Source organism: Ambystoma mexicanum, chromosome 10 (genome assembly GCF_040938575.1).
Source record: "Ambystoma mexicanum isolate Mex_15411 chromosome 10, UKY_AmexF1_1, whole genome shotgun sequence".
Classification (NCBI taxonomy): Eukaryota; Metazoa; Chordata; class Amphibia; order Caudata; family Ambystomatidae; genus Ambystoma; species Ambystoma mexicanum.
The window spans coordinates 181,101,685-181,127,886 of NC_090932.1; the positions used below are offsets into that span (position 1 = coordinate 181,101,685).

The 26,202-nt window shown below is 45.2% G+C and overlaps 1 protein-coding gene across 8 annotated transcripts in view; it reads left to right on the forward strand.

Annotated features, from left to right (window-relative positions):
* Positions 1–26,202, forward strand: part of ANK1 (ankyrin 1) — a 2,823,483-nt gene that overhangs the window by 973,516 nt on the left and 1,823,765 nt on the right. For all 8 annotated transcript variants that reach the window (XM_069617665.1, XM_069617670.1, XM_069617666.1 and 5 more), the window contains one exon: positions 24,466–24,663. In XM_069617665.1, coding sequence (XP_069473766.1) covers positions 24,466–24,663 — 198 coding nt within the window. The remainder of the gene's footprint in view (positions 1–24,465; positions 24,664–26,202) is intronic.

Consider the following 26,202-nt stretch of genomic DNA (forward strand, 5'->3'; position numbering starts at 1 on the left):
AGACATTACACCTGACAAACTCCTACCGATACTACTCCCCCTCCTGAACAATATTGACTCAGACTCTGACCCGACAGTCTTGGTGGATATCTACAATCAGGCAATTCTCAAAGCACTGAACACCATCGCCCCCCCTAAAATTGCGGAAACCTAAACCACAGCGCCACCTTAATACATGGTTCACGCCGCAGCTAAGAGAACTACGCAAAACTAAGAGAACTGCAGAGGCACACTGGAAAAAGTGCCCTACAGCAACCAATAAGAATGAACTAACCTTAGCATCCACTAGCTACAAAGAAGCCATCATTCTTGCTAAAAAAAACACTTATAACAAAAGGATTACGCAAGCGGAATCCAACACAAAAGAACTTTTCAAGATCTTAAAAGAATTAGAATCCCTATTGCCCCTACTGACAAATGTGTTACTGATGCACTATGGTGTAGTAACATTCAGAAGGCCTTATTAGACAAAATAGCTTGCCTACAATCTAAAATCAATGGGAAAAAATCCCTGCTACTAGCTGACCCTGACTACAAACAACTTCCTAACAAATCACCTACCTTTAAGTCTACCTGTAAGCCATTCAGTGTCTCACCCCTTTCAATTTGGGAAGTAGAAAACATCATTAGGAAAATTAAACCATCAAACTGCCAAGGTGATGCCTGCCCTACCCCGATCATCAAAGCAGCAGCACACGATCTGGCACCATTTATTACCAACTTCATTAATGCCTCCTTCAAAACCGGAGTAGTGCCTGACAACCTAAAGGACGCGTGGGTCATCCCACTACTCAAAAAACCTACTCTTGACCCAGCCAACCCGTCTAACTACCGGCCCATAACAACCGTACCTTTCTTATTAAAAATACTGGACAGAGCAGCCTACCTGCAAATACAGGCCTACCTAGAATCAAACAATCTTCTTGGACTAAGGCAATCCGGCTTCCGACCCAGACACGGCACGGAAACTGCATTAATAGATCTCACTGCCCAGATCCAAATCCTAAAAGACAATGGCAAACTTGCACTCCTCTTACTGCTTGACCTGTCAGCAGCTTTTGATTTGGTCAACCACTAAACACTATGTCACCACCTGAAAACTGCAGCACACTTTTCAGACGCAGCCACTGCCTGGATCAGCTCCTTCTTGGCGAACAGAACCATGAGGGTCTTCTCTCCCACTGATTCTGCTGAACCCTCACCAGTACCTTGTGGAGTCCCGCAAGGCTCTTGTGTGTCCCCGACGCTTTATAATGTATTCACAAACCCCCTCTTTGATATCCTTGACTATCTGGGTGTCACGTATACCAATTATGCGGACAACACCCAGATACTCATTCCTATCTCGGGTAACTATGAAACAGACAGCAAAACTCTCAATGAAATATACTCAGTAATACAAGCATGCATGGCACATCATGGACTTTGTCTCAACGATGAGAAAACTGAGCTGATTATCCTTGGTACTCACGCCAAACTAAAAAATCTAAACTCTGCTTTCAAATCCTTCTCCATAGATGGTAATCTCATCCCCGTCTCAAACAACACTAAAACACTTGGTATCTACATTGATGCCACCTTATCCTTTTCCAAACAAACTAATGCAGTAGCATCATCAGCTGCCTACACTTGCAAATTGATCACTGCATGTAGGCCGTTTATCTCTTCACCCAATTGCATTACTCTTGCTAGAGCATTAGTCCTGTCCAAAATAGACTATTGTAATGCCCTTTACTTAGGCACTAGCCACAACAATATCAACAAACTCCAAGTAATTCAAAATAATGCCATTAGGGTTGCTCTTAATATCCCTAAAAAGTTGCATACCTCTGAGACTAGACGCAATCTACACTGGCTCCCAGTAGAGCACAGAATATCCCTCAGAACTTTGGCCCTCACACACAAAGCCAGGGCTAACCTTGCACCAGCCTACCTCACCAACCAACTCACACCCCACACATCATCAAGACCACTTAGAGCAGCTCAAGCAAACACTATGTCCATACCGAGATTCAAACTACATAACTCGGGTGGAGCCAGCTTCCCCGTACAAGCCTCGAAACTATGGAACACACTCCCTGCGCACCTTCGGTCTGAACCCTCATTTATCCTATTCAAACGCAACACGAAGCGTTGGCTTCACAACATGGACACTATGACACCATGACTGCCTAACATTCCAGATCCCAGAACGACCCTCTGTCGACGGTATATTTTGTAATTAAGATATTTATTTTAGACTATGTATGTATGTATCTGTAATGCTAAGTATGGACCTACCTGTAACCGCAACGTAACCTTTTTTTGCACTCAAATGCAACTTGCAACTATAACCAGATCTATTTTACGCGCCCGTATGCCCCCGGGCCTGGCTGCGCTTTATAAATCAAATAAATACAAAATTGGGTCGACGAGTGCGGTTTGTGTCAGTCGATGTCGCATAAGGCTCTTAAGGAACCCCAAGGTAAGCTAGCGGTGGGAGAGAGGAGTCTTTTAAGTCTGCAAAAGGACAAAAAGACCCGGGAGAGTCGAGTAGAAAATCTTGTCACGAGTCGTCGAGGTCGAAGAGTCGCTCGAGGAAATCTTCCTCCTCTTCTTCTAAAAAAATCGAAGAAGCAACATCACAAATCTTCTTCTTCTTCTTCTTCCTCCTCGCCTGACATAAGGTTCATTTCATGTCCTTCTAAGCATGATTCCCCCAAAAAATAGGAGGCCTTTAGGGCTTCAATGCTAAAGATTTTTGAGAAGGTGGCCACAACCCCCTCAAAAAAATTGCGTGAAGAGCATGCCCCTGTCCCCTCCAAGAGTGACAGAGGGAAATCTAAAACTGTGCACGCAAAATCCGACAAAAAGTCGAGGGCATCCTCGGAGGATGATTCTCCAGCGCCTCATGAAACAAGAGAAAAACCTTCGCTGCACAAATCGAGGTTAACAGGACAAAATGGCGTCCTCGTTGTTGAAGTCAGGTATTGACTCGACACGTCCTTCGACGAATACGTCGAAGCCAAAAATGGCGTTGATACCTTCGACCACAGTGTCAAAGCCTCTCTCGACGACATTGAAGCCTTCCTCGATGACATTGCGGATTACTTCGAGCATATCGAAGCCAGCGTCTATTCCATTGACGGCTTCGAATGCCTTTTTCGGGGAAATCTTTAATACCAATACCCAAAACGACATTTATGGCTAAACACAGGTCAATGCCGCCACCTTTACCAGAAAAAATCTTCCATCCTCAGCCCAGGCAGGAATTTTTTAAATCTATGTCTTCTATTTTTGAAGAACAATCCTCTGATGAGGAAATTACATCAGCTGATGTTAGATCTGGGACAAGAGAAGTTCCTGAAGAATTAATAGACCCAAGTACCAAAATGGCCGACCTTTATGACTGCCTAAAATCCGCCAGTGGCCTAGATACCTCACCTGAGGTGGAATTTGAAAGACCAGACACTACTAACCACGCAGAATCTGGGTATAGGAACCTCATGGGAAGAGTCATCGACTTCTTGGGGTCGAAGACAGTGTCCCCGAGTTACGACCAGGATGACAAGACAGATATTATTGATGAAGGACCTCAGAAGGATCTGATCCTTCCTTTCCACAAAGCTCTACAAAAGAGAGTTATGGCAAATTGGGAAATCCCAGAATCTTTACCAGCTGCACATAAAAAATGTGTGGGAAAGTACAGACCTTCTCCTTCAGATCCAGAATATCTGTGTAAGCATCCTTAACCTTAGAGCTTGGTGATTCAAGCTGCGACTGCAAATAAGCAATCAGCTTATCCCTCCATGCCCCCTCAAAGGGAGGATAAAAAGATTGATGCTTGGGTGAGGAAAGTGGTCACTGCGGGCAGTATGGCCCTTAAATCTACTAATGTGACTTGTACATTAGCTAGATTTACTTGCACCCTGCGGGACTGCTTGAATGCAGCGGCTGAACACATCCCGGAGGGTGAGGAACGGGATGGTTTCCTGGCGATAGTGAGAGATGGAAAGGAGGCTATGGAGGAGTGCCTCAAGTCAGGACTGGACACTGCTGATAGTGTGAGCAGGTCCATGGCGGCTAGCACGGTTTTACGCAGATTTGCTTGTCTGAGAAAATCTGGTTTTGCATCTGATGTACAGTCCAGGTTACTCAATATGCCCTTTGACGGCTTGAGGCTGTTCGGCAGCAAGGCGACCGAGAGCTAGGAGAAGCTGCAGACCTCAAAAGCGGCAGCAAAATCACTCAGCACCGCTATAAAACAGCCTCAACAACACTCTTACGCAGGCTTATCTGCCTGGAAGAGTCGCCCTTTTCGCTTCAATTCCTCCTTTGGAAAAGGGAGGGGGCAGGCCAGTCAGAGAGGCCAACAGAGAAAACCCTTTCGTGGTGGAAAAGGGAGAGGTGCTAGATCAGCCACAGCAGCGGCTACTACCTCCTCAGCAACTGCTGCAGCTGCTGCAAAGCCACTTTGAGGCCTTAACCCACAAAACCCTGGTGGGAGGCAGAATCACTCGATATCTGGATGAATGTCGGGGCATTACGTCAGATGCCTGGGCACTAGAGATAGTGACCCATGGTTACTGCCTTCCTTTGCTTCAAAGACCTCAAGATCATCCACCAGGAGCCAATTCTGTAAAGATTCCAGACCCGCTCCTTGTGCAGGAGATTTTAACTCTGCTAGAGAAAGGTGCAATAGAACATGTACCTGTAGGGGAGAGGAACAAGGGTTGGTACTCCCCTTATTTTCTCATCCCCGAAAAAGACAGAGGGTTGGGAACCATCTTGGACTTAAGAAACTTGAACAAGTTCCTCAGGAAGGACAAGTTCAAGATGGTGACCCTTTCTCAAATCCTTCAGGCTCTTCAGCTTCAGGACTGGCTGGTTTCATTGGACCTTCAGGATGATTACTATCATGTGCCAATCCATCTCAAGCACAGAAAGTACCTGAGGTTTGCAATTGGCTGATCTCACTAACAGTTTCGAGTTCTGTCATTTGGGCTGACCTCTGCCCCGAGGGTTTTCACCAAGCTGATGGCTGTAGTGGCAGCGAGTCTCAGGAGAGGAGGAATTCATGTCTACCCTTACCTGGACGATTAGCTAATCAGGTCGAGTTCACCAGAACGAGATCAGGAACACTTGACCATGATCTGCCACTTCTTACACAGACTGGGCTTCTCCCTCAATTACAAGAAGTCACAAATGATTCCAAGCCAAAGACTTCAATTCATCTGAGCACTCCTGGTTACTACCTCAGGGAAAGCCTCGCCTCCCGAGGAGAGAACTTACCACATTCTGCAGATGGTAACGAAGTTTCAAAATGCCCAACTTCTACCGGCATTCGACTTTCTAAGGTTGCTAGGCCTCATGGCATCCTGCATTTTTCTGGTGCCAGAGGCTCGACTGAGGATGAGATCCCTTCAATGGGCCCTCAGGACTCAATGGTCCCAGTTTGCGGGGGAGATTTCAGATCTTCTGCAAATCTCGGCCAAAGTAGCACAAGATCTTCTATTGTGGGCTTTCAGGGAAAATATCTTCAAGGGGGAACAGTTTTGGCAACCATGGCCGAAGATAACGGTAGTGACAGACACCTCACTCATGGGGTGGGGAGCCCACACCAATGATCTGACAATCAGCAGTCGTTGGTCTCCATCGGAGTCCAAACTACACATCAACCTCTTGGAGCTGAGGGCAATCAGGCTAGCGCTGAAGGCCTTTCTGCCGTCTGTACAGGGAAAGAACGTCCTAATAATGACGGACAACACAGTGGCCATGTATTACCTCAACAAAATAGTAGGCGTAGGATCACTCCCACTGTGCAGAGAAGCAATGCATCTCTGGTTCTGAGAAAAGCAAGAAAGAATCTCTCTATCAGCGATTCATCTAGCCGGAGAGAAAAACACGGCGGCAGATGCTCTGAGCAGCCAGAGCACAGTCTCCCATGAATGGGAACTAGCTCAGGAAGTCCTTCAAGAGATATTCGCCCTTTGGGGACCCCTCAAGTGGATCTGTTCACAACTGGTACCAACCGAAAGTGCGAACTGTACTGCTCAAGGGAATTTCCCCTGAGAGGAGCTCTAGGGGATGCGTTGGTGGTGGACTGGATATTTCCACTTCTATACTCGTTCACTCGGGGCTCCAAGTTGGCACTATTAAAGGATATTTAGCAGCGCTATCTATCTTCAAGCGCTCCTCATAAGAAGTTTCGTATTTCAAGATGCCTTTAGTTGTCCAATTTCTTAAAGGGTTAACAAATGTGTTCCCTCCTACACCTTTTTAGGTTCCCATTTGGGACTTAAATTTAGTTTTAAAATGTCTTATGTGTGCCCCTTTTGAGCCTTTACATTCTTGCCCTTTAAGGCTCCTAACTTTTAAAACTGTTTTACTAGTGGCTTTAACTTCAGCCCGCAGGGTGAGTGAGTTGCAGGCGCTCTCTTGTAAGCCTCCTCACGCTATCTTCCACAAGTATAAAGTTATTTTGAAGGTCAAACCTTTTTTCGTAACTGAAATAGTTTCAGATTTCCATCTGTCACAAAAGATTACTTTAACTTCCTTTTACCCTCCTCCGCACGCTATTAAAGAAGAGGAAAGGTTCCACAGGCTGGACCCTAAAAGGGCTCTCAGCTTCTATATCTCTAGACTTGAAAGATTTAGACAAACTGATCAGTTATTTGTCGGTTACACTGGACACAAATTGGGCTCAGTGTGTCCAAACATACCTTATCCAAATGGATAATCCTAGCAATATCTGAATGTTACAGGTTGGCTGGGAAAGAGCCTTCAGATGGATTAAAGGCTCTTTCAACCAGGGGCATAGCAACTTCCACTTCAGAGGGGTGTTCCTATGTAGGACATTTGTGCAGCGGCCACCTGGTCATCTATGCACACCTTTGTAAAACATTATTGTTTAGGCTCCACCTCTTACGAAGGAGGCCTTTTTGCAAAAGCCGTCCTTCATTCAGTACATAATTAAAAACTCTGGTACTCCCTCCTCCAAATTACTACTTCTGTGGGAGTCTATCTAAGATGAGGAATATGTGGAGGACACAATCCATTCGAAGAACAAGTTACTTACCAACTGTAACGTTCTTTCGACTGGATGTTCCTCCCACGTATTCCTCATCGACCCTCCCAACCTACCTCTCCGTACAGTTTTTATGCTTTTTGCACTTGTACTTCCTTTAGAGTCTGATATCCTTCGATGCTTGATACAACTGATGCGACCATTAACACCGAAAAAACAGAACTGAGACCAACAGGCACGGCTTGAGCCCTTTATACGACGGATGTCGTCGACACTTGACAGCGGCCCTCGAGGGGCTAAAACTACGCAGTCTCGAGCATAGCGACCTGTGGCGAAAAAACTTTCTGAAGAAAGAAGCAGCAAGCTGGCAGATTATCTAAGATGAGGAATACGTGGGATGTACATCCAGTCGAAAGAACTTTACAGTTGGTAAGTAACATGTTCTTCTTGCTCACTGCTGTTGTTAACCTTGAAAACTGCTTTCCTGATGGCTGTAACTTCAGCCAGGTGGGTCAGCGAGCTGCAGGCCCTTTCTTGTAAACCACAATTCCTTTGCTTTTTCGTGAAAATGTTTCTCTCAAAGTGAGGCCCAGGCTCCTGCCTTAGGTGGTGTATGAATTTCATCATTCACAGGCAATTGATCTGCTTTTGTTTTATCCATCTCCGCATGCCTGTAAAGAGGAGGAGCGTTTTCACCAGCTGGACCCTAAGAGAGCATTAAGCTTTGATCTTTCTGCTGCTTTTGATACTATCAACCATTCCCTCTACCTTGTTTCTTTATCTTCTCTTGGTTTCTCTAGCTCGATTCCTGGTTTAGGTCCTATCTCTCTCAAATAACTTTCTCAGTCTCCTGGGCAGGGTCTTCCTCTGTCACACTTCCACTTACCTATGGTGTTCCTCATGGGTCTGTTCTCAGTCCTTTTCTATTTTCTCTTTAAACTTCTCCTTTAGCTGGTTTTATCTCCTCCTCAGGTCTCTCACTTCACTTTTATGCTGATGATACCCAGCTGTTTCTCTCCTTCTCATCTTTTTCTTCCAATATCCACAACAAACTTTCTACTTGTCTCTTGGCTATTCAATCTTGGATGTCGGCTCACTTTTTGGTTCTCAACACTACTGAAGACATCTTTTTTCCTAGGAGCACAATACCCTACTGCTAGGGAGAATTCTCTGTTTAGGCTGAATTTCCTAACCTAGTGAGTCCCCCAGCAACTTTGCTGGATTTCTGGAGTTTGTTTTTTTCTCCTGCCAAGAGTGAGTCTCTTTTTGTAACACTCTTGGACATGATGTGTGGTGTTCCTTTGATTGTTAATGTGTTTTATGGGCTATGGGGTCTTTTACTCCATAGGGTCTTATATGTTTTTTTCTATGTGTGTTACACCGCACCCTCCGTGCAGTAACACCGGGGCGTCATAGTGACCCCCCACCATAGACTCCATATCCTGGGACTGTCTACAGTCTCCCAGGGCATGTAAAGTCACCATTGGCTTTACTAGTCCCAAATTACTAACAGAACCAGTACAAACCATCATATTGTGGACGTACTGGTAGGGGCAATTCGATTGCCCCTGGGTCTGTTGTTCGAGGGGGTACTGTCCCGTCCCCCCTCATCGAGTTTTTGCTGGTGGCAGTGGATACTACTTTATATATATATATATATATATATATATATATATATATATATATATATATATATATATATATATATATATATATATATATATATATATATATACTTTTTTAACATAGCCTCTAACATACCGCCGGTTTATTTATTTAATATTAATTCACCGGTTGGTATTTTCTGCCAGAACTCGGTTTTAAAATGGCGTTTGTGTTCGCCTCTGTAACTCCAAACCAAAGGTCAAGCCCTTTGTTCCACTTTTGGCGGGCTTCTACACAGAAGCCCTCCAATGTGGTGCCACTCTGTCTGGGTACCACAGGGGGTGTTGGAGGGGGTTTAGGCACCCTGGACTGAGTTGCCTTGGCAACTCAAGTCGCACTCTTGTGTGATTGGCCCAAGTGGTGAGCCGGCCAGCTCACCACTTAGCATGTTTGAATGACAGCTAGGCTGAATGAATGGGGGTTTCTTGCATAAAAGCTAGGCTTTTGCGACTGGAACTTCAGAAGTCGCCACAGGACCTGAAAATCCGACGAGGGAGAAGCTGAGCCGACCTGCTACGACGACACCACCGGTGGAGCCCTGCTGAACCGACTCACCACTTCCCGACGACAGAGGAGATCTCCCGGCTGGAGAGTCTTCTTCCCTTGACTGGTGGGCACAACCAGTTTACCTTCTTTGCTCGCATCCCAGGACGTCTTGTGGTCGAATTGCCCGTGCCAAGCACCCCGGCAACCGGATAGCCACTTACCACTGGACCGTGAATAAAAGGACCGCTCCTTTTAATTGAGAACTCCGCGGCTGGTTTCTTCCCTGGTAGTGCAACGGACTCCTGTTTTCCTCCACGACGAGATCCTCTCTTCCCCCGGACGAAGCACCGACTTGCATCCGCTGCCAGGAACCACTGCCCCCGCTGGAGCGTTCTCACCATTTTTAAGGTACCGTGTCCGCCAGGCCTCCCTTTCTAAAGATTGCTACAAGGTAACAATAATCCCTTAACCTTCTGGACTGGGCTGGTCGCCTTGACCATCTAACAGGTCCCTTTCTATTGGTCCAACTCTTTCTGAACCCTTGCGAGACTCTTGGGCACTTTCAACCGTGTGACCTTGGACACATTTCGTCCGGAGCCTCTTAAAGTGGGTCCGGCCTTGTTAACTTTGACTTTACGGTTTTAATCTGCCTTCTTCTCCTACTGTGTTCTTCCGAAAGTGTTGCGATCTGTTTCTATCTTTGCTCTGCCTTTCTCTCCCTTTTTAACCGATTGATTAGAGTGCCATCTTCGTTAAGCGCTCACCGCTGTCTGAAAATAAGTGTTGCTTTACTTAAGACTTGTCTAAATAATCGTTGAAGGGAGTGTATATCTTTTAGTGACCGTGTTTTTGAACTGCTTAATATTTGTGCCAGTGTGTTTAACTAGATGTGTTTTTAAATAAATAATTATATCTCTTTTACACCAAGCTCTGATCAGTGTTTGCTTGCTCTACTGTGTTCTTTTGACCTATTGTGAATACTCTGTATACTGCCTAACTCTTCTTGAGAGAAGTCTGACTGCTCAGCCACAGCTACCTGGTAAATCTGGGTGGTACAGACTGCTACCAATTGGGTTTACTGCCAACCACCTGTAGTCTTAAATCTTTTGCAGTGGTCACAGAGGGAACTGCACAGGTTTCTGCCTAACACCTACCTTCTTCTCCGCTCCTTGATATCTCCTTTCCTCCTTCTCAACTATCTATCTCCCCTACTGCTCATAATCTTGGACTCTACTTTGACTCTGATCTTTCATTTAAATATCACATTTCTCTATCTTCACGAGCTTGCCACTTTCACCTATACAATATCCGGAAGGCTTGCTCGTTCTTGACTTTGGAAGCCACCGAACTCCTGATTTCCTCGTTAAATTTCTCTAGTCTTTTCTACTGCTACTCAGCACTTTTTGGTCTCCCTCTTACCTGTCTAGCTCCTCTTTAATCTGTCTTTAACGCTTCCATTCCTCTACTGTGTCTTCTACCTCTCTGTGGCCTTTTTCTTATCTTTTTTCTCTCGGCTGGCTTTCATTCCAGTCTCGCATCAAATTCAATTTTTTGTGTTTGGTCTTTAAATCCCTGTATCGCCTGCATCCTAAACCATTAATTATACTGTTTTGGGAATCTATCTGATGAGGAATCTGCGGGAGAAAGGCAATCCATTGAAGGAGAAATTACTTACCGTAATGTTCTTTCTATGGATTCTTCTCCCGCAGATTATCATCATCCCTCCCATCCATCCTGCTAAGAAAGCATCGGCAGTAGGTGGTTACCTTCTCTTGTGAAGGAAGTGGTGGCGATGGTTCCAGGATCTCCCGTCCTCTTCTTGGTTGTAAACCACATGCCTTCTTCTTCTTCTTCTGCTTCTTCTTCTTCTTCTTTTTTTTATTTAAAAAAAAGAAAGAAAGAAAAAGATCATTTTTATTATTTCCCATTTGCGATTTGAATTTTTTCTAATCTATTTTTGGCTATTTGGCCATCTTTTTCGTTCTAGTTTTTCTCTGCAGTAACTGAGCATGGGGGAAAAAAGGTGGGAACTGAAGTGCAGGGGTGTAGTGACGCAGTATATGTACGATGCTGACGGCACGTTCAGAGCTGACGATAGAGCACTTTGTCAAGACGGATCGATGGCTGAGTCGAGGTCCACTACGCCCCCTGTTAACGTTTCTTCCGAGCAGCTGAAGCTGGAAGGGGATATCTATCTGATGAGGAATCTGCAGGAGAAGAATCCATTGAAAGAACATTGCGGTAAGTGATTTCTCCTTCTCCTGTTTGGTCTCACTTCACCCTCTTGTTCAGAGGTAATGGCAGCGGTTGTGGCCCGTATTCACAGACATGTGGTTCACATTGTTCGTTACCTTGATGACTGACTTCTGGTAGCCCAAGCCGAGGAACGAGCAGTCAAGGATGCCAGGATAATATGTGCCCATCTTCACCCAGTTGGGTTTTCCATGAAAACTGCAAAAGTCCTTTCTGAAAACTACCTCCAAACAACTCCAATTTATTGAAGCAGTCTGGCTTTCCCTCCTTCAGTGCGAGTGGCAATCATTCAGGCTTTGTCAGCTCTCATCTAACCAAATACAGAACTCCAGCAGGGGGTTTCTAGAAAATGCTAGAGTTTATGGCCTCCTGCATCTTTAAAAGAGAGACCTGAAGAGTCACTGCTCCCAGTTAACAGGGGAAATTAAGGTCATTATTTTTACCCCCTACAGGTTTTCAGTTACCTGCTTTGGATCACGTTCACCATCAACTTCCTTCTGGGAGGTGTTATTTCATCTGCTATGGCCATATATCACCTTTGAAATTAATGCTTTCTTGATGGATTGAGGGGCTCATCTGCTGGATTGATCAGTTACTGGTCTGTGGGAAGGCCAGGACAAGTCTATCCATATCAACCTGCTGGGACATAGGGCAGATCATCTGCATTACAGTCATTCTGACCATCAATCAGAGGTTCAACTCTGCATGTCCTTATGGACAAAACTACTGGCATGCACTCCTACAACCGATGGGTGGTGCCGGGTTGCTCAACCTGTAAAGGAAGGCCACGCCAATGATCTATTCCTTAATGCCAGTAAGACCGAGATCCTCCTCATCGGAACACCAGCTCCCTCCTTTCCTCTCTCTCTCTCTGGCCGCTCACACTGGGGCCTCTTCCTGCTCCCACCTGTGAGGCTAAGAACCTTGGGGTCATCTTCGACTTCACCCTCTCCTCCTCTTCGCACATCTCTGACGTCTCTAAGAAGTCTATCAGCTGCACCTCCTCAGAGGTATTCTTCCTTTCCTCACTTTCCCCCAGAAGATCACTGTCTCCAGAGCTCTGGTCCTCTGTAGGCTGGACTACTGCAACAGCCTTTTTCTAAACCTTCCTGCTTCTACAACTTATCCAGAACAGGACTGCGAGACTTGTCCTTGGACTCAAGCCCCGGTATAGTATCTCTCCTCCGCTGAAATTTCTTCATTGGCTCCCTGTGGCAGCAAGGATCAAGTTCAAGACCCTTTGAATCGCCCACAAGGCTTTCTGGGACTTGGGACCACACTACCTCCAACTCTCACTTCCTAAACATCTCCCTTCTCGAGCTCTCGCCTCATCCTCTTCAAACTCTCTGAGGATCAGTTGCTTCTCCAAGCAGAGAGTTGGAAGCATGTCTCTCTCTCTTCGGCTGGGGCCTCCCTCTGGAACAGCCTCCCTGCCTCTCTCAAACTTGGGCAGAACCACCTCTGGTTCCAGAAGCAACTCAAGACCTTCCTTTTCGCTTCTGCTTTCTCTCTTCCTCTCCTCTGCTGATGCCCCGACTGCTGCACACACTGGTCACCTTGCTACCCTCTGAATTTGAGCCCAGTCCCCTGCTGTCCAGTTGCCCTTCGCACTGCCTCCTAGCTCCCCCAGCACTTGTGGCCTATATCTGCAACCCTACAGTCCCCTCGCTCTGCACTTATTAGCCACCGCTGGCTGCACTTATTGAGTTACCTGCACTTAGCCACCCGTTGGCTGCACTTGAGCTTCCTGCACTTCTCCCCTACCTCTCCTCAGCACTTCTCCCCTTCCTCTTCCCTGCACTTGCATGATCTGAATGACACAGGGCATAGTAAGATTGTTGTTTTGTCCTCCCTCTGTTAACCCCTCCTTGTCTTGTCACGCCTAGAAACACTTGTGTACAGGCGCGTTATAGATGCCATATCATATCATGCTCTTTTGGTTTTGTGAGATCATCAAGGAAGTAACAGTGACAATGGTTCACCTCAGTAGCACAGGCAGATATGCTGAGTAATCTCTCAGGAGTATCACATGAGTGGAAGCTGAACGGGAGAACGCAAAGGAGATCTTTTCCATGTGGGGTATCCCCAGATCCAACTTTTCTCTTTCAGTAAGAATAAGAACTGCAAGATGTCATTAATTGGCTCTGGTGCTCACACAGATCACTGATTCCACCGGCCTCAGTGCTCATTCGAGGCGTAGCCCACCTGTGTAATCTGTCATTTACAAAATCTGTCTCTGTGTCCATGCTCTTCACCTCCACATCATTTGCCACTGGCATCTTTTTGACTGTCGTGATCGCAACAAAAGTCTTGTTACTCATCTTTATGACTCAACCCTGCTGATATTTACAACAAAGTCTTCATGTCATCCACCATTACGCCTGCCTGCTCATCGCCATAGTTCCTCTGCCAGTGTTTGCCATCCACGGATTGTCCGTATTGGTGAGTGTGGGGTCTGTGAGAGAGCCTTCCGCACCTGAGCAACTGGGTTTTGGGGAGGGCTCTGAGCATGTCTTGGTACTGATTACTCTTTAAGTCTCTTCCAGTCCTTGTACTATGCAACTATGGCTCCCAGCCCTTCCCTTCCTGCCTCTGTGCTGCATGCCTGAGGGAAAATGCCTGCTCCTGTCCTGTCAAGATGGTCTGGCCCACTGCGCCTTCCTGACACATCTCATTATCTCCTGAGGGAGTGCTTAGGAGGTGAGGGGATCAATGCCCAATGACATAAGTTCATGTGCCATATCATAGAGTTCAAAGCCTGACAGAATATCTTCTCTTGGTGTTCCTTTCTCGAGGTTGGGGGAGGGGGGTCACCATAGAAGTTGCGCTGGTGATTCCCTATTAGTTTGGCCTGGATCTACCCAAATTGGGCATAGAAGAATTGGTACCCACTTGGTGTGCAATCTTGCTGGACATATTGCTTCATAGGATATCTTGGAAAGAAGAATCATTGATGCAGGCTTGCAGTTGGATACTCCACTCCAATGCCAATATGCTTAATATTCATACTTGACTATTCAGAGGTTAAAATATCAAAATTGGGATCTCTCTGAGGATGTCTTTGGTGTGATACCTTCAGAAAGATCCTCATCTACCAAGTGTATCCTTGTCTCTTGTGCAGGTTCACCCGTTGGTGCTCTGCTTCGGATGTCAACCTGCTGTTGTGCCACACCAATTCCGTTTTAAAATGTTTGACTTTCATTGGGAAAGTCAGGTCTGTATGGGAACTGTAAAAAAAAGGCTGTCTATCTGCCCTTTCTATTTTATTTTTACTTTGTTTATTTTAAATCAAGGCAGGATGACAATTATACAACAGTTTATAACATCATTGCAGCATTTTAAGCATATTAACCCTCACGAGACTGCCGGAGATGAGTCCTAGAATTCAGTCCCTGTGGTGCGAGTTTTTAAAAGGCCTCACAACTTCCTTTCCCGCACATCCCTTTGTGGTACTGTATTGGGACCTTAATTTGGTACTCGCACATCTGATGGCAGCTTTGTTTGTGCCCTTCCAAACTGTACATTGGAACTGCTATAATTCACTGTGGTGTTTTTGGTTGCCATTGTATCAGCTTGTTGTATTTTTGAGCTTTAGACTCTGATGGTTTGGCCAACATTCTTTTCTCCCTTTAGGTGGTGTCAGAATTCCACCTACAGCCAAATATCCAACTTGCTATGTTATTCCCTCCCCCACAATCTTCTAAAAGTGAGAAAAGATTTCATAGATGACCCTAAAAGGGCATTCAAAATCCATGTTTCCAGACCCCAATAGTATAGACTGAATGAGCAGCTCATTGTGGGCTTTCCAGAACTCTGAAAAGGAAAGGCCATCTCAAAACTGAGGTTTCTTTATCCTCTACCTTATCCATCCAACCTTTCTGCTACAGAAGCTGGAATATGCAAGTGTAATGCTTTTATTTCCCTTAGAATGGCTTGAATGTCTTTTTTCGTTGCTGCCTGTCCTCCCACTTCAACCATCCAAACTTCTTGGTCACATTTGTCTTCCATGTTCACAGTTCTTGGGGTCCTCTTGAAGCACTGAGGTGATTGAACCACCTGTATTCTGAATCCTTCACTCATGGATGACTCCGGTGTGTCTGTTCGGATCAGAATTCTGTTCACATTTAGGTGATACACCAGGTTCAAGAGCTGTAAACTAACCACAGAACCCAGTCTGCCTCTTGTTTTTGCTCTTCACCTGAGTGGTTTTACCACAGATTACCTATCCGGCTTAAATGTGGCTTTGAGGGACTTTCCCATAACTCTATGCCCACTTGAAGTAGAACTGGTGTTGGGGAGAATAAATCCAATGACCAGTCCGATTTAAGTCAAGCTCTCCCTGTGCCCGCATTCAGTTAATTAATTAATTACTCTTTTTTAACACACCTAATACTGGAGACCGGGATTCGAACCTGTGTTGCTCGGAGTTGTCTTGCTTCCAAGATCAAACACATTGCCCCTGAGCTAACCTCCCATCTCTTACAAATACCCCTTGATTGATTTGTCTGTGTTCATCCCGAGGTGCTTTGTCCAGGCTTTTTAAAAATAATATGGCAGGTGTTAGACAAGATTTTCTTTTTTGCTGCTTTCCTCACATCGACGTCTATGGGACACCCTTTCTTTTTTCTTTTTCACTCCTGGCCTGACTTTTATGATGTAAGTATAGCCTTCTGCTTTACTTACCTTGTCTTTTTGCTCATTCCAATGGGAAAACTGATCAGTCCATAAGACTTTCAGCACTAAGAGACAATGGCCCTCATAGGTTTGCCAGTAATCTGTCAGTAATTCCGGCGGGATATCGGCAAACCTGCCTTACCGTCTCCGCCAGCCGATATCCTGGTATTACTGGGATATTCCTGCCCTCTCCGGTCTGTAATTGCCATATGCGGGAAGCCCTTTCCTGGGGGAAACTGCTGCTTTCCTGGGCAAAGAGGCAGTTTTGTGTGAGCTTGGATATGGGGCTTGAGGCTGTCTGCTACCAGTACACATCCAGGTGCCTGAATGTCTGTTGCTGGTCAGATGTTGTGGCAAGTAGCCATCCATGATTGGATAGCCACTGACATTTTCGATGGTGCAGTGTGCTGCAGATCCTTACCATTGGTGGACCAGAACTTCCATAAAAGGAGGATTCCTGCAGTCATTTTTCAGATCCTTTTTGGAGCCAAGTCCTCTCCGAACCGAAGATCAGCCCGCTGACGAGCCCTGCAGCTGACCAGCACTAACAACTCCAGTGAAGTCCCGGTTAGGCTCAGTCTCAACTCTTGCTCGAGGATCTGAGACTTCTGAAGTGTCCCAAGACCGTCTGGTGAACTGACCACCTCTCTCCTGGGCTACCTCGCTGCAGCCATTTCAGAGCTCATCCTTGGAATTTGGAGGAACTTCAAAGTGTACAACAAGACACCTGCTCCTGTATTTTCAGCCTTCTTGCACCAATGGAAGCCATGCAGACACAGGTCCTGCTCTTTTGTTCATCCCTGGAAGATCACCTGGCACCACGTGACCGCGGTGACTCGTGTTGCAGTCTGTCTTTTTTGCATACTAGAGGTGTCCCGTGGTCTCCTGCCCCACACAAGTCTTCATCCTTTTGTTGTTTGGGTGTTCAGCTAGATGGTGCCTGGAACCAAGATCTAAGCACCTTGAACTACCAAAACTAAATCCTGTGCCGAAACGTGACCTTGTACTTGTGACCCCTGAGCCTTCCTTGACCAGACCAAGCACAGAAGAATGTGCAACCAACTAATTCTGGAACCTCAGTAGTAGTCTCTGGAGAATCAGGAGTCAGGGCTTTATGTTAACATACCTGTTCCTTTCCCTCCTGCTCTCCATAGGGTTACATGAGCATAAAGTCCTGTCTCTAAATCACTCTTTACTGACTTTGGTCGGTGGAGGACTGGTCACGGATCCCTTCCTAGGACTATCATAGTGTCTGGGATTGAGTGAGTTTACTTACCTGAACTTTACTTACCTTTTTAACTTTTGTATCTTAAAGTCTGGCATTGGCCAATCTCTTAGTAAACCTACATCAAAAGTGTAATTTTGGAACTGATGAATTTAGGGCACAAAGCCCCAAACCATCTTAGGGATGGACTCACTAAGTGTTTGGGAAAGTGTTCTGTGCTTATTCTAAAGTGTCTTTACTGAATTGTATGTACCTGACTACTTACCTGTATTAAACTGGTTATTGAATCATACGCTTTATTTTTTCTAGGGGTGAATGTATATATCTATTTTATAGTAAGTAAGTGTGTGACAATATTTGCCTAGAAGTTTTACTTGCTTACTGTGTATTTTAAAGGCCTAACAAAACATTGTATACATTTTTGTACTTACCTGTCTACACAGAACTATTGGTGTTTTTCTGTGTGGACTCATTATAGCCCTAGACTACGCTCTGCTACCTTACCTTGACTGGGTTTGGCTAGGTCACAGTGTCTCCCTATTCACCGTAATATGTTGGCCTCCCAAAATCACCCCAGCATGGATTTTAAAAATCCATCTTAACATTAGGATTTGCCTCCTCCATGTACCATGGGTCCCGCTGATGTTTTGATGCTTTCCTGATACTTCCCTCCGCTATCAATCTCGTGGTGGAGCTACCAGACCATCCTTTACCCCATGATCCCCACACAATCATGCATACTTATGCACTGGTGTTGGGGATTCCACCTACCTTCTCCTCAAAAGTGTCGCTTCCATCTTTTCACTGCAGAGGATCTTTCAGATGAGCTTCTCAGTGCCACCTTTGACCCTTTGCGCAGCTCAGCACAGATGCCACTTCCTGTGGCTGCGCCGCTCAGTCTACCTTGAGAGTGCCCTGGTTGTGCCACCTGCATACCATACAAAAAAGCTGAGATTTATACTCCTTTGGCCACTCCAGACTCCTTTTATGCCACAACCAACCAGAAAGCTCCTTCTGAATGGATTGTGTCTTCCCATGTATTCCTCATTTTATGATATTTATGTTTCCAGCTTCAGCTGCTTCGAAAAATGTTTCTTCTCGGCAGAGGGCGCTGTGCATCGACACGATTGATCCGTAGTCCCTCGAGGGCTTCCAACTCGGTTGACGTCATCATCGAATATATATACCACGTGCAGCGCCTATTGGCTTCCGTTCTGTTTTTTCTGCGAATGCGATAGCTTCGAGAATTACGGCGTGCTTCAGTTTTCGTTATAAAACATTTTGAAATGGCCTCATCTTTTACACCTGTTACTCTGAAGACCGGCTTTATAAAGTGACTAAAATGCGGCGCCAAATTGTCCATCACAGACCGGCATAAAATATGCATCTGACTGTCGATCCTATCAGTCGATGACAGGTAAAGCCTTAAAAGAGCATAAAGCTAAATTGTCACTGGGTAGGATTGCCCCAAAATCCCCTTGTACTCCATCGAAATTTGGGTCGTCCCATGAGTCGAGAGATTTATCTCCTCATAAAAAAGATCAAAAAACAAACTCACTCCAGGAGCAGAAACACCTCTTGATCTTCAAAAGAGTTGAAAAGAAGCCATCATAGATCACCTTCTTCTTCTTCTTCTTCTTCTTCTTCTTCTTCTTCTTCTTTTTCTTCTTCTTCTTCTTCTTCTTCTTCTTCTTCTTCTAAAGATGAGTGGGAATAGTTTAAAAAACAAATGGTTAAAATCTTCGATAAAGAGGCCCGTCCTCCTCGAAACACAAAAAAGTGGCCATGCTCCAGTCGACGACAAGCATAAGGCCAAGGCAAAATCCTGCGCGGCCTTGAGTACTCGACTGGACGAGAAATTGTCCAAGAAACTGTCGGGTCAAGTCAATATCATTGACACCACAGACGTCGACACCGTTGACGCCATCAATGCCAAAATCGTTGATACAGTCTAAAACCAAGGCATGAATGCCGGCAGTGGAGTCATCAATGCCTTTTCCACAAAAACCTCAGGAAAAAGAAAAAGGTTTTTAATCCTTTACCTAAAAAGGACTTTTTCAGGTCTTTAACCGCAATATATGAGGATTTTGACACATCAGATGTCGCCCCACCTTTTGGCCTTCAATTGGATACTCCTAATATACATAAGGATACTCCTAATGTCCCAGAAAGTTTCATCTCAGAGGAAACTAGAGTCAGGGAGCTGCATGATACCCTACAAACAGCTGGTGGTGTTGACACTTCCCCATAATTAGACTTTGGGAAGCCAGGCCCGGCTGATCATGCTGATGCATCATACAGACATCTGATGAATAGGGTTATCAATTTTTTAGGATTTAATAGACCTGCTCCTCCATTTGAGCAGGATGATCTTACGGACATATTGGACAAAGGTCCACAAAATGACCCAATACTACCCTTTTATGTGGCACTCCAAAAAAGAGGTTTCTGGAATCTAGTCCTGCAGTTAATAGAAACCTCACCAGAAAATACAGACCATCCAGTAGCGACCCACGCTTCCTGTCAAAACATCCGACACTGGAAAGTTTAGTGGTCCAAGCAGCTTCTAGGCAAGCTGCGTACCCAACTAGCCCTCCAGATAGGGATGATAAACGTAATGATATCCCTTGTGGTGGACGAGTGAGAGGTGTAAAGTCTGCCCACGCAGCGGCGTCTTTACCATCAACCGCTGCTTCAACTACCTCAAAACCTCTCTGAGGTCTTGACTCATGACACCCTGGTGGGAGGCAGACTATCAAAGCATCTGAAAGAATGGTGAGGTATTACTTCGAGTGCATGGGCACTGGAAACAGTAGCCCACAGTTACTGCCTTCCCTTTATACAGAGACCTCAGGATCATCCACCGGGAAGCCATTCGCTAAATGTTCCAGATCCATTCCAGTTGCAGTTAATTTTGAGCCTGCTAGAGAAAGGTGCTATAGAGCCAGTACCTGTAATGGAGAGGAAAAAAGGATGGTGCTCTCCCTTTTTCTTGATCCCCAAGAAGGACGGAGGACTGAGACCCAACTTGGACTTAAGATACTTGAACAAGTTCCTTAGGAAGGACACGTTTAAGTTGGTCACACTTTCTCAGATCCTTTTAGGCCCTTCAGCTCCAGGATTGGATGGTGTCATTGGACCTTCAGGATGCTTAGTTTCATTTGCCAATCCATCACAAGCACAAAAGTACCTGAGGTTCGCCGTTGGGTGGTTCTCATTATCAGTTTCAAGTTCTGCCATCCGGGCTGACCTCCGCCGCAAGGGTTTTCACCAAGCTGATGGCGGCGGTGGTCTCGGGAGAGGGAGGATTCTTGTCTACCACTACTTGGATGATTGGCTGATCAGGGCTCGTTCTCCAGAGCAGACCCTGGAACATCTCAGCATAACCTGCCACTCTCGCCACAGACTGGGCTTCTCCCTCAATTACAAGAATTCCCACATGATACCATCTCAAAAGATCCAGTTCATCGGAGCGGTCCTGGATGCACCCTTGGGAAAAGCCTCGCCACTCGAGGTGAGGGCACAACACATTTTGCAGATGGTCACCAACTTCCAGAGTGCCCAGAATCTTCCGGCCTTTGATGTTTTGAGGTTGCTCCGCCTCATGGCATCCTGCATTTTTCTGGTGCAAGAGGCTCGCCTAAGAATGAGATCTCTCCAATGAGCTCTCAAGACGCAATGGCCCCAATTCTCAGGTAGGATGGCAGACCTTCTTCAGGTTCCGAGCCGAGTCACACAGGATCTTCTGTGGTGGGCCTGCGAGGACAACATTCTGAAGGGAGAACCTTGTTGCCAACCATGGCCGGGGATAACAGTAGTTACGGACGCCTCATTCACGGGGTGGGGAGGACATGTCAATGATCTGACAATTAACGGTCGTTGGTCACCATCTGAGTCCAGACTACACATCAACCTTTTAGAGCTGAGGGCAATCAGACAAGTACTGAAGGCCTTTCTGTCCTCTGTATGGGGAAAGAATATCCTGATAATGACAGACAACACAGTGACCATCTACTACCTCAACAAGAGAGGAGGCATAGGGTCACTACCACTGTGCAGAGCGGCAATGCAGCTCTGGTTCTGGGCAATTCAAGAAGGAATCTCCCTGTCAGCAGTTCACCTAGCTGGAGAGGAGTACATGACAGCGGATGCTCTGAGCAGGCAGAGTACAGTCTCACAGTGTCAACCGGAAGTGTGAACTGTTTTGCTCCAAGGAATTTCCCCCAGGAGGAGCACTAGGAGATGTATTTGTGGTGGACTGGGAGTTCCCAGTACTGTAGTCTTTCCTTCAGTCCCTGTCATTCCTCATGTGATCAGGAGGTTGAGAAATTTCGGGAAATCCATGATGCTAATTGCCCCAGATTGGGGCAGGAGGACGTGATACCCAGACCTTCTGGACCTGTCCATCTGCCCTCCAATTCGTCTTCCACAGAGAGGACCTTCTCTCATGGGAGTAGGGTCAGGTTCTCCATCCAGAGGTCAAGACACTCAACCTTCACGCATGGTTTCTGAGAGGTTGAGATATAAGGATTGGGACCTCTCGGATGACGTAATGGAGAATTTGCTTTTGGCCAGAAGGCCAGCAACAACATCCCTATACAGTTGCCATTGGAACAAGTTCTGCAGCTGGTCTAGGGAAAAGGATGTGGACAATGTGATTATCTTTTTGTTACATTTAGCAAATCTGGGGCTACAGATTGGAACAATTAAGGGTTATCTGGCAGCGCTTTCCATATTCAAGTGCACCTTGGAGGAGGCATCACACTTCAAAATACCTTTGATAACACAGTGTCTTAAGGGACTCATGAATGTGTTTCCTTCTATACCTTTCCAAGTTCCAACTTGGGTCCTTAATTTGGTCTTAAAAATTTTGACGTGTGCTCCTTTTGAGTCACTCAATTCCTGCCCATTAAGTTTGCTAACTTTTCAAAACGATTTTGTTAGTTGCAATAACATCAGCCCGCAAGGTGAGTGAGTTGCAGGCCTTATCCTTAGACCTACCTTTACCACCTTTTACAAGGATAAGGTTGTCCTTAAAGTCAAACCCTCATTCCTACTTAAGATTGTATCGGATTACCATTTAGCACAGAAAATTGTGCTTCCATCATTCTATCCACCACCTCATCCTGGGGTGGAAGAGGAAAGATGTCATAGGCTCAACCCAAGGAGAGCTCTAAGTTTTTATGTTTCAAGAATGGCAAAATTACACCAGCATGACCCACTCTTCATTGGGTATACAGGACATAAACTAGGTCTTTCAATTACCAAACAAACCTTATCCAGATGGATCATACTGGCTATTTCAGAGTGTTACAAACTAGCTGGAAAAGATCCCCCAGTAGGCTTAAGGGCGCATTCTACTAGGAGCATGGAAACTTCCATTGCCCTTCAGAGGGGAGTTCCAATAAAGGATACCTGCGAGCCAGCTACCTGGTCTACCATATACACGTTTCCAAAACACTATTGTTTGGATACTTCTAACATTGAGGGAAGATTTCGGAAGGCAGTTCTATGCTGCATTCTTGACAAGTAATAACATTCAAAATTCTTACATCCTCCTCCAAAAATGTAATACTGCTTTGGGAGTCTACCATAAGATGAGGAATACGCAGGAGGACACACTACTTTCGGAGAACAAATTACTTACCCGTGGTAACGTTCTTTCGATTGGATGTTCCTCCGATGTATTCCTCATCAACCCTCCCAACCTACCCCGCTGCAGAATTTCCAGGCATTAAAGGCTCTTTTAAAGTTTAATAAATTAAAGCCAACGGGTGATGCGCATGGTATATATAGTCGACAATGACGTCAACCAAGATGGAAGCCCTTGAGGGACATCGGGTCGACTGCGTCGACGCACAGCACCCTCTGCCGAGAAGAAACATTTTCCGAAGGAGCTGAAACTGGAAACGAAGGTATCATAAGATTAGGAATACGTGGGAGGAACATTCAATTGAAAGAACGATAGCAGGGGTAAGTAATTTGTTCTTCTTTTGAAGTTGCTATGTGAGTTCTCCTACTCAGCTCTGTGCCTTAAATGTGGGTCCTTACGGGTTAGCCTTCCGGCATAGACTGCTTCTGAAAGCTCAGCAGCTTAACAAGCTCAGCTGCAGAGGCACTCTCCTCTCACTCTTGGGGATCACAGGGTGGCCAGGGCGTATATGCACCTACTGGTGGCTCAACCACCTACCCCTGAAAAGACGAAAAGATAGGTTGTGAGACGTGGTAGTTATTCAATGTTGCAGTTCTGTCACTCTTCTGATATTTTGACTGGGGTAAAACTAGCAGAACTGAGGTAACAGGGTGTCTGCAGCTCTGTATATTTTTTGGAGATGGCACTTCCGGTGCCAGTGATCCATGAGTAGGCAACTGAGGCATGTGGTGCTACCTACTGCTTGTTAATAAATGTCCCAACCAGACTATATCTGCGGGAGTTTTCAAAAATGTGGAAACTGTGGGACGAATTAACATGCATCAATCAGAAGAACATTATTGAAGGTAACTAACATTTTCGATGCTATCAAGCAGATAAATATTCTGATTCTGACATGTAGCAAGATCATTCACCAAGAAGAAGCCAGGGGATGAAGGCTGCCCACTGTCATTTCTCGTTGTTTGGCATGAGCGACACAAAAGTGTGGCTTAGCCCACTTGTGATGAGTTGAGGAAACTGGTGACTTTTGTGAGTAGATTGAAGGCTTAACATAGCGACAATTGAACAGAGAGCTTGACTATGGGAGAGAGAGGCTAATAGGAGAGCAGAGACCAGTTGGACAGTGATACGATTGGTGGGATGGACTGATTGACAGTTTTGTGGACAGAATCACAGCTCTATAAGGCATCCAGGCAGCAAGACAGACGACCTGGAAATTAAACTGAGAGAATAACTGTGTGACAGGGAAACTAACAACATAAGAGACTATTGATAGAATGACGAGACTGATGTTGAGGCAGATAACATTATGTTGGGATTGAAAGAAGGAAGTGGTAATTGAATAGAGAGGCTAGCCCTGGGATGGATTCATCCATGGTGGGATGAAGATTCAAAATTGATGGTGGGATGGCTGATGAGAAAAGATACAGATATAGTGACTGAGACTGACTGTGGGACTGACAGGATTTTTTTCTTATTTCTGTTGTCTAATTGTCTCCACAGGATGACCAGACACCATTGCACTGTGCCACACGGATTGGTCACTCTGGCATGGTGAAACTTCTGTTGGAGCAGGAAGCCAACCCCAACCTAGCCACAACGGCAGGACACACTCCACTTCACATAGCTGCACGGGAGGGGCATTTGGACACAGCCCTCGCACTGTTGGAGAAGAATGCCTCCCAGGTCTGCATGACCAAGGTAAGGAAACATTGGGCCAAGAAAGTGAGCTATGAGACCTGTCTTGATCTTGAAGAGGGCGAAGGATAGACTAACACTCGAAATGCAGAGGTTAGGAATAAGGTGAAGGCTACTGCTACGAGAGTTCATGTTCTAACTCTCTGTCTGACCCTTTCACATTATCTTGCGGCCATTCTCGTAGACGGTGCTCCATTTTTGCCTCATCCACCCCTATGTGCTCTTCTCTCTCTCTCGCTCTCTCTCTCTCGCTCACCCTCTCTGTCTCTCTCTCTCTCTCCTTCTCTCTTTTTTCTCCCTAAGTTTGACCAAGATAGTAGAAGTGGGAGATTGTGTATGTAGTGGGTTCAAATGTTATAGCTGAGCTCCCACAACACCCCATCTATCCACTCACAACCAAAGAGAGCCAGCTCACAACCTCCATGGAGTATCCTAGGCTCATCAATAGGTAGTCTACATTGATTTAAAAATGTAACTGCACCAGATATTATAGTATTTATTGGGAGCGAATTATATGCATATTACTTGGTTATTTAAGCAATACATATGGAATCTGAATTTAAGGTAAGGGAAAATATATGACAGGTACATCACCACAACGTTACTTTGTTTTGAGCAAGGGCTGTGGATCCATACTCATATATTTATAATAATGTGATTTGTTGCACCCACATTCATTATTGTAAAATGTAGGCAGTTATTGTCTTACTAGGTATCTTAACAATTCCTGTGTGTTGCCATTCTGCAAGTTAACTAAGGACTTGGCCCTTTCTATTGATTAGTTGATTATTTTGGACTCCGACTTCTTAAGGACTATAAGACTGAACAGTAGCATTTATTTTTAATAGGTATTTTATATATGTATTTGTTCAGTTGTTTTATGATGATCAGATTTAATAGTATTGTTATTATGATTATTATTATTTGTTGTTTTATATGTTTTTTATGTGACTTGTCAAAATAAAGATGTTGATGATGATGCTGTAGACAAAAGTTCCCAATGTACACAGAGAATAAAAATGTAAAAAAATGAGCTCAAAACAAAAATGTGTATGATAATAGGATGCTTCTTCCAACTGTGAAACAAAAATATCTTTGTGGTGAAACCTTAGTGGGCTCAATTCTCAAGGCCTTTTCTGGTGCAAGTGAATGAGATGCACAAACTTACCCCAAAAATGTTATGCAGAATTTACAAAGGGCATCTCACGCGCAGTCAGATTTACTTTTTGACAGTCTTTGCAGATTTGAGCAAATTAGGCGACTTTTATGTGGATTTTTCAGCGCATCCCACATTCACAAACGGGATGTATTTTAAGATGCTCAGAAAACAAGCACATTCTCCTGCACTTGTTTGCAAAAGGCAAAAGGGAATGCTCATGACATGATAGATTAATTTATGAACCTTTCATGCATTATTTTAAGTAACACAGATGCAGTATGAGCCACTATTGTCCTGCTTGCATTCCTATCAATGAGTCAGGGATAGAAATGGTTTTTTCGCAGGCTACCTTATCCACAAAGGGCCTGTCCCTCTGTTGCTGG